General features: G+C 36.1%; 1 protein-coding gene across 1 annotated transcript in view; it reads right to left on the bottom strand.

The window, feature by feature from the left end:
* COL11A1 (collagen type XI alpha 1 chain) overlaps positions 1-12,955 on the bottom strand; it is a 150,469-nt gene that overhangs the window by 90,830 nt on the left and 46,684 nt on the right. Inside the window, exons 6-12 of the mRNA XM_065655392.1 lie at positions 11,597-11,713; positions 10,902-10,997; positions 8,484-8,729; positions 6,373-6,435; positions 5,413-5,454; positions 4,991-5,053; positions 2,111-2,185 (exon numbers count right to left, since the gene is read on the bottom strand). Of these exons, the coding sequence (XP_065511464.1) occupies positions 2,111-2,185; positions 4,991-5,053; positions 5,413-5,454; positions 6,373-6,435; positions 8,484-8,729; positions 10,902-10,997; positions 11,597-11,713 (702 nt within the window). The remainder of the gene's footprint in view (positions 1-2,110; positions 2,186-4,990; positions 5,054-5,412; positions 5,455-6,372; positions 6,436-8,483; positions 8,730-10,901; positions 10,998-11,596; positions 11,714-12,955) is intronic.

Genomic DNA, 12,955 nt, shown 5'->3' with positions numbered 1-12,955 from the left:
TTGCTTCATTGCTTCCTTCAAAAGAGGCCAAAAAAGAATCTAATTGTCTGCAAAACCTCATTAAAGATAGGTATCAAAATTGATTAATTATCAGTACATTGGTAGCTACCCACAGAAAAATGCAATTCAATTTAAGGCAGACTTCAATTTGAAAAATGTTTGGTACCTAAACTGGAACAGTTTTGTGTCATTTCTGACAGTTTCAAAATCAGTTACGGAATAAATTTTAAATACTCATTCCTGCACTCTTGGATTGCCATTGCTCATGAAAATGCTAGCAGAAGCTTTGCAATGTTGCAGAGACTCTATGCTGCAAGAAGAAGCATGGCTTTCCAAAGGTATAGCATAGGCACACGGGATATCCGGGCCATGAATCTTTCACTGCCCAGAACAGTTTGTCCAGTTTTCCTACACCCAGAGTTGGCATGGGAACTGAGGTCTTTCTCCTGCAGTCCTATTGTTATCAGAATGGAAGGATTTTGCTGGGGGGAAGTGGTGGAAAACCTATGGCTTTAAGCCCCCACAAATGAGCATCTGACTTTTTCTAAAATGAGAACTAGCAAGCCTTCTATCATTTGAAAAGAGGCCGGGTGGTTTGTAGGGATACGCATTATGTGGAATCAACCACATTTTCAAAACATTGTTCCAAGCAAAAATGCCTACATGAATTGTCTTGCGTCCATTGAAAAGGTGAAGCCATCTTGATGAAATCAAGCTCCACACACGATAATGAAGAGCCACACATCCCACAAAAGGTCTCTGCCACATGTTACTCGGTGTTTTGAATGTACCTCTGTGACAAGACTTATCTGCCACTGCTAGATTCAATTCCACCTGCTTATTCCTTTATACCAGGATGGTATAAAGTGAGCACATCCTCTGTTATAAAAGGACAGTGGCTTCTCAGTGGAGTTTATAAATGTGGAAAAGAAGTCTGGATGATGGTTAAACTACTAGGCTGGAACTCGAGAGACGTCAAACCAATTTCTTCCTTCCTGAGAAATTTCTTGTTTTACTTGCTAAATTACTTGTGGTGAGATAGGCTAAGTATTAGTGACTGATAGGTTAGGTATTAGTCCACACTTACTACTTTTAATGGAGCAAACTGATAAAAGACAAATTTTCCTCTGCTGGCACAGTAATTACAGACAGAAGAATAATTTGAGAATAATATCCCAGAGGAATAGCGGCATATCTCTATCAACTAATTTTTGGTAAACAAATACTGCTGTTAGAAGCCAGCTGTGATAACGAAACTTCATGCAAGCATAAGGTCAAAAAACATCAGCTTATTTTAATAAAGTTCCATTGATTGTTTCATAAATAGAAAAGAAACTTCAACAAATCGTCCTTCCCCCATTGATACTGATGGAGTTCTGCCTCTTGTATCAGAACTGCAGCAACTACAGCTCTGAGACTTCTAACTTACTTTGCTTTACTGCCCCTTCACTTACAGTTGCTTTATCAATTCTCTGGGATGGTAGTACTCATCAGATCTTTCACATACACGCATACACTTAGGAATAATGAATTCCACGCACACAGTACTCTTCAGACCACAAAGCTGCAAGCTACATTAACAGTTTTGGGCTTGTTCCTCCACCTGCTAAAACAGATGGTGTTTTGCTTTGACTCCAGTGGGAGCAGAGCTGGCTATGTGAATATATTTCTATTCAAAGGATGCACTGACTCTTCAAAGAGGACATTGAAGTCAAATTTTAAGCATGGAATACTTAAAATTCTCCATGTCAAAGAGACTTGAAAGCACACAGGCCTGCTGGGAGTACAGGTCCTTTGTGCAACAGCAAGCTCCTTGTTTAGGACATATAGTAGCAAATAATAGTTACTGTTGAAAATATAAGGAGGATTTCAGTGGGTGTAATACAGTCACATAGGTTCCAATCTGGCAGTCATGCAGGAGCTAAAGCATATGTTTTTTTTGAGGAAAAAAGGTACCATATGATCTTCAAATGCTTATACCATAGAAGAAACTGCATCATTTCTCACTCCAAAGACAAAATCAGATGAAAAAAGAAAACACTGATACATTTCTTGAAACACACTTCCTCTTTTTGGAGGCTGGTTACCCAGTAACCATAATACAACTTACCGGCAACATCAACATGGTACCTGGGGGACCTGCTAAACCATCAGCACCAGGGAGACCAGGGCGACCAGGTGGACCCTAAAGAAAAAATGGATGAGAGAAAATGAGATGAGAACAAAAAGATAGTTACATAAGACAAACTTTTTGAATCACTCATACACACACTTGTATTCATAATGACACACTTGGAGGTTTAACATTCTCTTTGCCAAGGATTTGGGAATGTTATTCATCGTTAGTGAGGTAATCAAAGAACTGAGTTTGGGGAAAACATTCAGCAATAGGAAAGAAAGGTATACAAATACAAATTATATTTAAAAATGGAATATGGAGTACCTAATTATGGAGGATCTGCTCATGATTTCAGAGGTTGGGCGAGAGCTGAGATTTGTATTGTGTTCAAGTCTTTGCTTCATTTGACATAGAGAACTAACAATGCTGATTCTCTTTCCAGGCTTTGAGTAGGCTTCCTTTTCAAAGGCTACGTAAGTTCTGCAGCTATAAGTCGAAATACATTTTTAATGAAATCTAATTCTCCCTGAAAGTTTAAAAAGAGCTAAACCTATTGTGCCAGCTGGAGCTGAAGACTTGTACCAATGTGTGTACATGACGCTCATCATCACTGATCCAACATGACACATAGATAAACATTGCTGTTGTGACAACAGTTAGACTTCTAATTGCACCTTTCATCCCAGCAATTTGCATGCTGCATTTTTGCTAGCTGAAGATGTCAAGGGCAGGAAGGTCCTGCACTAGGAGTGCTGATTTGCCTGCTGCATGTCTGCCAGACAAAGTACTCATTCACCAGAATGCTCTCTGCAGGGTTGCAATGACAGACCAAGAAACATCAAACGTCCTAACTGGTCCTTTCTGCTGCTCAGCAGTTGAATAAAACAATGGGAAAGCTGATCCGAAAAAAATTTGGTGGTTTTTTTCCCCTCTTCAAGAATTAAGTGCAGTAGTTTGTTACTGAGTCTGTTTGAGCTCTTTTTTTTCAAAAAAAGCCTGAAGTATCAAAAAATAGTTCCCTACTAATAATACATTACATATAAATCTTAAATTGAGATTTATTACTAATTCAGATGTAAAATACTGAATAAAATGTTGTAATTGTTAGAAAGAATCATTATATATCCAGTCGATTTTGAGTTGGGTTTCCAAAATAGAAAAATAATTGAATACACTAGCAAGGCACCCAAAGAACTTTTGCTCTTGCCTGCAGTGATGTTATGCTACATGATTATGAATCTTTGTGAAGATTAGAACTGAAAGATTAGCTCAGAAGATGAAGATTAGATTACTGAAGATGAAACTGAAGACTGGAATAGTTTTTCAATTTCTTCTTCAATTGTGCCTTTTTATATGAGTGAAATTCATCCCTACAGTAAGTAAAAGTGAGACCACTTATGATCCTCTCCAGAAGGGTATGTTCATTCATTTCTCAATTGTCTTATACCCATTATTAAGATTAGAATGATACAATAATTTAGTACAAAAACTGAAGCATCATAGGCAACTGCAAAAAGTGGTGGATTTCTCAACTAATTGTTCTGTAGTTCTGTGCTTAACAACATTCTCAATTATTCTACGTATTAATGCGGGCTATTTAAAACTAAGCAATGTGCTTTTCTTGAGTGGTAATTTTCTCAGAATGCTACTTTTCTAAATTTTCTGCCTAAGATGAAAAGCACTCACAATAGTTATAGCAAGAGCTAAAGCCTTTGTTCATATACACTGATTGTTGATTAAGTAAAAAACCAAACCTGTCCACATATGTTTAAAATTTAAAGTTAAGACATGTTATTTCATTAGGATAGAATCTGACAGCAGAATCTGGTTGCAGAAATCTGTATTGTTCTCATGAGCTTTGGTAACGCATTTCTAGAATTATTTATTTGTGTGATGTGTCCTTTTTTTATATTAAACATGAAGTCTGTTCCATGACAGGCACATGATGTGTTTAGTCAAGAATTTCCTTATGATGAAGCAGTTATTTTAAAAAAGGAGTACTATCAGTAGTTATTCCATTATCATGTGTTAAAATTCCTATAAGTTTAAATTCCAAAATATGTTATTTAGCTAATTCACAGGAAAGACATAAGAGTGTGGATGCTGACTTACTCTCAAGGTGAAGCATTGTTGGGATTTTAACTTTATCTCATTGTTCAGTGAAGTAAGAGCATCTTCTCAACATCTTGTATACACAAATACAGAATGAATATGCTAGACTCATCATTAAAATATCACTCATAAAACTCAGGAAAGTTTTTTTGGTAGCATATTTCCCTCAAATAAATACATTTAGGCTCTTTTAAAAATGTGTTAGTTGGAGCAGTAAGAAAAGGCTTGTGAGAACACATAAGACTAAAATAAGATCTTAAATCACATTCATGACTGGATCAGATTCTCATGCAGTATGTTATTTAATATGGCAATAAACTCTGCCTAGATCATCTAAATATTATCCATCACTTTCAATATTTCCATGTGTATTTCGATTCTGCAGAGCTTGTTTTTCTCTGTATCTCTACATGTTATAGTTGAGGTCATACTGATTTTTTTTAAAACTCTTTCAGATCCATAGGAAATGTTTGTACCTATTGCTTTATTATATTTCAAAATACTTCAAAACAAAACAGAGAAATATAGACAAACAGGAACATAATTTTTTTCCTGTATTTACAGTATATATTTCTACCACTAAGGAAATCTTTGTCCAGATTCTCAGCTGATTTGCTCAGATGAGTAAATCAGCCTCAGTTCCACTGAAGTTTCTTAACCCATGTATATATATATTCCAGATCAGGATCTAACCCACTTACCCTTGTAGCAATTAGTGCAAGACATACCACAAATACCCAGGATAATCTATTGACTTACCCTTTCACCAGGGTCACCTGGAGGACCAACAGGACCTTGTAGACCTGGGGGACCTGTAAGACCCTATAGAAAATGAATGACATTATGATGATGAATGTTTGCAGCATTTTTTTTTGAACTATTTTTTCTCGGGAAAGTTATGTTGAACACATATTTGGTATAAGGCAGCATACTTTTTTGCTTTCTTACAAAGATTTATAGTCAACGTTCAGAAGTCTGATTATCATGTGCACTCATCTTGCAGCATGCTATCACTTAAAATGCTTGAAATGACCTTATTTTACTCCCTTCGACAAATGCTAAGTCTAATATACCATTTGGGAATTATGATAAGAGCAATATTAACTGTGTTTACTCATGAATACCAAAGCACAGTGGATAAATCAAACGAAATAAAAGGAAATTGTGATTAATCTACTTACAGCAGGTCCTCTTGGTCCCGGTGGTCCCTCAATGAGCATACCCTAGGGGGGATGAAACAAGATACTAAGTTTGTCGTGTCTTGGAGAAAAATATAAAACATCTTTTTAGCTGAACTACTAAAGTTCTAAACTACTAAACATTTCTTAGTGTTTTGATAAACTTTTCTGGGGATCTTCCCTCCACTATTAGTAGAATTGGAATCTGAATTGTTGTATGGCTTTAAAAGTGATAAAGATTCCTAGGCAGGAGGATGTTGTTAAAAATTTTGCTGTTAATAACTCTGGCTATTTCTAAGTTGTGGGCCTTATGGAACATCTTAGTTCCTTTTTTTGAGTGCAGACGCTAGTTCAAAATCCAGGTCATGGTAAGACCTATGAATATCTGATCCTCATTTGTACTTGGTTTTTCATAGGAAGGAGGACCAGAACAAAAAGCTGAAGCTAGCTGTTGTAAACTACTGTTTAAAATTCTGTAAGCTACTGATCCATTACTGTGCTTATGACCAATTTGTAAAAAAAGCATTTAATTAAACTTTAAGTAGTTTGATTGCACCAGCACAGGTTGAACATACAAGCATTTATTTAACCTCTCAGAGGGACTTCCTTGCTCTTGCTGAAACCTGTAGTTACCGTGTTACCTGTGCCTAAGCTGGAAGCCATCTCTGCAGGTCTGTCCAAGCTGAAGCTACTAAATGGCCGGCAGAGCAGATCCATGCTCTGTTCTCCTCTGCACACATTTAAGGAACATGTGGTTAGTCCTTTGTGTAATCAAAAGGGAAAGCTGAACTGGCTACTGTCTCTTATTGCTTTTATACCATCCACACTGCAGGTGATAGTTTCAGATCTCACGGATAAGGTTACTGGCATCCTGTCATGAACAGCATGGCTTGACAATGATGTATCAACAGTGTACACATGTTATATAGTGCTAAAAAAACCCTCACCCACATCTGTACTTACAGGTTCAATCACAGCTGGTTCCCCCTTTTGGCCTTTTTCTCCGTAAGCCCCATGTCCAGTCACCTGGCCAGTAAAACAGCCCCAAAAATGAAAATAAGTAGAAGGTCTAAGGACCTAGTACAATAAAGAACTGTAGCAACCTGTAACTGAAAGCTAAAGCTGGAATTGATCTGTGCTATGAAAAATACATCACAGGCACAAATCATATCAAAGAAAGATATTTAATACATGAGAAATGAAAAATGCAAAAACTGCATGCATACTTTTCAAATTATTGGATATTGTCAATTTGTAGTTATCCAATGAGATACAATAGTTTGCATCCCATTAGAAATTTGGACTTAGAATCTAAAACTTCTGTGTGCAACTCACAAAGTTCTTTCATATTTGAATGAACACATTCTTGACAATTAACAATGACTCTTTATGGTGCTTTTTTTTTTTTTTCTTTCAATAGAATGATTCCACATTTACACTAAAATAGCTGAGGATTTGAAAAGGTTGGGGATAATGTCACGGTATTTCAATATGAAATATTTTGGAAAAGAAAAACAGAGATATAGATTCATGGCTTGTGCATTTTGTGTTGATTTATAAAGGCACAGATCTCACTAGTAACAATGCATTAGTTCACAAAAATCAAGTAGCAAGTGCTATAGATAATTATGTTTTCTTATATTAATGAAAATTAGTTGTAAAAAATGACATCGTCTCAATCTTTGGAAATACTGCCCCTTTTTTGAAAGTTTCCAGGTATCAAGTACTTTTCGTCTTTCCATTTTTATCACAGGTGTTCTAAATACATTCATATGTCAAAGGAAAATGATATGATATCTCTGGTGCAGCAGATGGGAGTTGTAATAAAATTGGCACAGGTCAGAGCCTGGGTTTTCATTCAAGCTCTCTGACTCCTTCAGTTTTGTAGCAAGGCATTTTAAGTTGAAATTTACACCAGAGGATCAAGTCTGCACTGTCATTTGCTTAATGCAGGCACAAACGGTGCCTTATGGGCTCTTTGCTTTGCAGATAATCTGACCTTTTCTGTGTCATTCTGCCATAGTGTCCCCATCTGGGCTAGAAGGAAAAAAGTAAGCTTGAATCACATTGCATAGATAAGGATCATTAAAAAATACAATGACCCTAACAGGCTTTAGAAAGGAATGATAAAAGAAATACAGAAGTATGGGTTTCAAAGTTGGCAGAGAAAAGCAACCTCACAGCATTTGCTGTTATTTCTTGTATCCTTTGTAAACTGAAGTTTTGAGTTTGTGAGGAGAAAATAAAGGTAAGACTGAGCAAATACTGCAAACAAAATTCTCCTTTCCTACTATACTCAAGGCCTTCCCAATTAAAAATCCAAATGAGAATTAATTTTGCTTCCAGTCTTACCCATATTAATTGTCTTTGCAGCTTCCACAGACTAATAAACTGATAAACAAGGATCTTGGCAGAACTAAAGGAAAACTAAAGCCTTGCTGTTAAGTCAGAGGGAAAGAGAGAGCTATAAAACACACAAAAAAGAGCATGATTCACAGGATCCACCATGTCATCCTATCTTTCTTTATATATCCTGAGCTGTTAAATCACTCCTGCAAATCATAAACCTGTCACCATTGACTAAGCTTATTTTCATGAAAGGGTTCAGACCTTCACCTTCCCACTTATGAATTTTCTCCTTGGAAAGTAGCAGAAGCCATAGGATTCTAGACACTCAGATGCATTTCAACTTCTTAAGGTAACCATATGAAAATATTAATTACACTACTTGCATTAGAACTTAATTTCTTTCCAGCTTTAGCTCTCATTTCGCAAGATTTTAAAAACTGTTCATTTTATAACTTTTTTTTTTAATTCCACCTCTTCTTTCATCTCCCTCCCATCTTCAACCCTCCCTTCAGCAAAAGAGACAAAAGCCTTGCATTTAAGACAAATAAAAAGTTCAGGATTACTAAAACAAGAGAATAGGCCTGATCCAAAGCCTATAGAAAGTAGAGAATATATCTAATATGGACAAGGAGCTCTGGATCAGGGTCTGTACAGTTCTGAGTCTGTATAACTATAAAAGATCCACTAAATTAAATTATTCTGCATTATGCCTCCAATCAACTTACGCTGGTTTCTGTGATATCGGTCTCTGCAGGAACACCTGGACCAAACTCCTCATTAGTGGAATCAGTTGGTTTCTCTTCATATTCTTTATATTCATAAAAGTCATATTCGCCTAAATCTCCATCTACCAGCAGATCAGATTCACTGAGGTCTACTCCTCTGCTTCCATATTCAGTTTCCTCAGTTTTTTTATCATAATCCTCTCCAGTTATGTATTCTTCAGCAAATCCTTCTTCAACAGGATTTTGCTATTCATATCAGTAGCAAAGATTTGGAAATAGGAGGAATACATGGGTTATTGTTAGTAAAGCAATTTAAGCATATGCTGATCCACCATGATGACTTGTCAAAAGAAGAAAGAACAGTAGAACTACAGCGTATTGTCTTTTAATTAGAGTCTGAAGGAATGGAAGTCCAGCCTTTCAGAGTAATTAAAAGATCTTTATATTAAGTAGTACAAAGAAAGAACGCCTTTTTAAAAATTTACAGAAACACTGAGTTCAATATATCCAGTATGCTACGTGTGCTGCCTGCTTAATGTTACTTTAGTGCCAAATACACCTAAATTTCCCTGCTTGGTTTCACACTTACAAGCATTGATGAATGGACATGCGCACTGCAATTAACAATGAATAAATTCAGAGCTTTTACCAATAGCAATGTCCAGGAAGTGCAAGCAGCACTTCAGTTAAGCCCAGCCTTCTACATTATTCTATGTTGATAAATACTTATGCTGAGCTAAATGTTTCTACTTCTTTTCTCTTGTTAATGATTTTGCACTTTATCACTTTAAAAGTCATGGTTCATGTCTGTCACAGACATTTATATACTTTTTGTCTGAGTCAAATTCCACCTGCAAAACTCACATTAATTTTAATATTTCTGAAATCTAAACTTTCATCTTCAAGTATGTAAACTGTCAAACCAAGCAACTAACTTAAAAGCGCCAAAGCAGTTTAAAAGAATGCTATATTTGAGATGTACGAAACCATTTGTGGGGGAAAAAAAAAAAAAGAGGATTGCTTTATTCTGTTACACAGGTCTCTTGAAAGGATAGTTTTGAAAGAAATCAAAGTTCAGATATTGCTAATATGAGATCAATATTCTAGATGGTAAGATGAAGTAGTATGATCTTAAGAATATATTAAGAAGCTAATCAACATTCAGAGTATTCAAAAAATATCTTGATCTAATAATAATATTGAAATATATTGCAATTAAAACAGAAGGCCAGGTTCTGATTTAACAGTTGCCTAATTCCGCTAGCTACAGGGCTATGAATTTGCCTTACAGCTAGAGTAAATGCAGATCTGAACCAAATCTAAGTCAATTTTTTCCTTTATGCAGAACTGCTCTGACTAAGGAGAGCATTTAGCACTTTGGATCTACCTCATTACAACTGCAGTATTGTACAATTGGCACATAATTGCCCAAGAAACAGAATGATTTCAATATGCCTCTGTCGATCAACTTATGAGAAGTAAACATGAGACTTAACACAAGAATAGCCTACAGTAGATTGAGTCAAAAATATCTTAATTCACCTTCATCTTCGAGATACAGAGGAGGAAAAACAAAAAACAAATGGGGACTCTTTCAAATGTCTGGGGCGGGGGAGTGTGGGCAGAGAGGAAGGGGGCAGTTTTGTACATCTTTTAAGCAACGTATCTTCATTTTGAAAGGAAAATGTAAAAGAAAAATGAAACAATATTTCTTATAATCAGCCATCATTTTTCTAAAACTAGCATTGATTAATATCCAGACATATTAATCAACACTGGCTCAGGTGTAGTGGCCTTAAAATAATGTTTAGGTTTGTCATTGTGGCTTTCTAAAAACATGGTTTCTAACATAAGTAAAAATAATGATGTTATCCTTTTTTGACAGTTAAAAATACATTTCATTTGAAAAGAACCTCAGTGAAAAGCAAATAATTTGGTCTTGTTAGCTGAAGGACTATTACAAGGAAATGATGGCTTCTGACTCAACTTCAACATGCTGCTATGGTTGCAGCCATTCTTCATCTTGTGTTAGGCTCATTTTATGCTGCATCTTAAGAATTACAGGAAAAATTAGAGACTCCACTTCCTAGTAGATTGGGAAGACTATGTGTAGTATTTAACCTGGTTTATACTAGACATAGCTCCACTCACATCCACACTGAATGCAACATGCCTGCATTCCCACAGCATATTTCACTGAACAATTTCCAGAATCATGGAGATTCAATGGGGAGTTCTGCACAAGAAAATAGGAGGTTCTGGTATTGGTTGAGGAAGCATAAATTCACATTAACTGCTATTATAGATATGTATATTTACACAGACATTCATCCTCTTAAAATGTGTTTGTGCCTTTTTAATCATTGAAATCTGCTGGGCAAGTATTTTGGCTATCATTTTCTCAAAAGTCCTCATTACCTCATTTGCTTCAGTAGTTCTGGAGGGAGCTTCTGTCTGGGGCCCATAGTCATTTTCAGCTATGCTATATTCTTGAAATCCATCAACAACATTTGCCTAGTATTAAAGAAAAAGTAGATTATTAAAAAAATAGGAAAAATTCAAGAGGTATCACTTTGATTCAGGTTATGATATTAGCCAGACGTATTCATCTAGTGGGGTTAGGTTTTTTTTTTCATATTATCAGAGATCTTCCAGTCTTGGCATGGGAAAGATCTTGATTTTTTCTTGGCTACCTTTACCCCTAGTTTGCCTTTTGTTGCTGCTTGATAACTTTTCTTCTTCTTGGATGCATATTTTTCAGATTTTTTTGTTGTGGCCTTTTGAGGTTTGTCCTTTGAGCTAGCGGCCACTGTCCTCTTCTTCTTTTTGACCATGGCTTTCTTTTTCTGCAAACGTTATGAAAGATGGAATGGGAAAACATAAATAAAATGAAAAGAAAATTGAGAAAGCATGAATGAAAGAAGGGTAACCAAACATGAGGTGAATGCTGTCAGCCATGAGACCTTCCATCTCTAACTGCAAGCGTTACAGCTACAGAGTAAAGAAATGAGTGAAAGAAAAACATTAAGCTTATATACAGAAGACACAAATTGACAAACCATGTGGTAGGGGACAGCTGGACACCACACAACAAGCAGATCAGACTCTGTTACCTCTGTTTGCGCTACTGTCTCTTCGAATAGTGGGGGTCCCTCTGTTACAGAATCAGTTTCTTTATAATCTGCATCCCCATACTCATAGTCATATTCGATAAAATCTTCTGGTGTGTACTACATTGCAAATGGAAAAATATCAGGCATGCCCATGTTAGTGGTAGCAAACTAGATTAGCAATACTGGAAAGCATTTTAACCTTTACTTGGGAATAAAGCTTAAGAAAATTAAGGTAGTATGAACAATTCAATATAGTTATTCATTTGGGGTAAAAATACAATTTCTTATTTCTTTCAAAGCACAATATAAAAGCAATAAAAGAAGCAAGCAGTAGTGCCAGGAAAAAACTCTTTTATTGGACTGTGCAGAAGAATCAACTATAATTTGGAATTCTGGGAGCACCAAATGATCTTTGTGAAATCATATATTTATTTAATCTTTAAATTGGAAATAATGCCTCTTTTTACCTATACTCTTTTATCCATGCTTTTTTTCAGGTGACCAGAAGAGTGGAGAGATGCCGTTATCTGGCATGAATAAGGTATACAGGAAAGAGGCCACAACTCACAAACAAGCACGGCTATCCTCCTCTTGTTTGCTGGAGAGTTCTCAAAACCAGGGAAGCTCCAAGGTACACACTGCCTGAACAAAATCTTCACTGGTATCATTTCATTTAAAGGTCAGATCCTCAGCTGCTGTAAATTGCTCCATAGCTATGTATCTGTAATAACTAGTATCAAATGGAGATTTGGCCCACAGAACTTTTACAAGAAAAAATGGAGTTAGAATTGGCTTCTGTAATGTTGTGAATATGAACTAGGAAGCCAGGAACTCTTGAGCTGTAATCTTGGCTGTGCCATGAAGATATTGGTCTAGATATTACATGCACCCAGTACTACTCATCACAGCTGAGAAGAACGGGCAGCTTTAAACTATGTTACCACTCCTGTCATGCTTGAAGCTACAGAAACTGTTTGGTCCTGTAAATTAAAGCACTCTTGTGGCTGCTACCAATTCTCTTTATAGGCCCAGAGAGCCAAAGGAAGGTGGAACTGTGGCCAGAATCTGGCCAAGCGTCTTTTTTTCCCTTGTTTAGGAAGAAATATTCTAATGTGCCTCATGTGAGCTACTTCTGAACTCTCCTCTCTCCTGTTACAAGTCAGCATCATTGTCTGTAAAACAAAGACAATATCTGTTTCTTCCATTAGATCGTTGAGAAGATTAGTAAATTACACTTCTAAATGACTCTGAAGATTCATAGAAGCCATAAATATAATCAGCAACAAAAAGAGATTGACATTTAGAAGAAATTGTAAATGAGATTAAAACTGACCTCCATATTCCAAAATATATTCTACC

This window comes from Caloenas nicobarica, chromosome Z, assembly GCF_036013445.1.
Source record: "Caloenas nicobarica isolate bCalNic1 chromosome Z, bCalNic1.hap1, whole genome shotgun sequence".
NCBI classification, from domain to species: Eukaryota; Metazoa; Chordata; class Aves; order Columbiformes; family Columbidae; genus Caloenas; species Caloenas nicobarica.
This window is presented reverse-complemented; position numbering and strand designations above follow the sequence as displayed.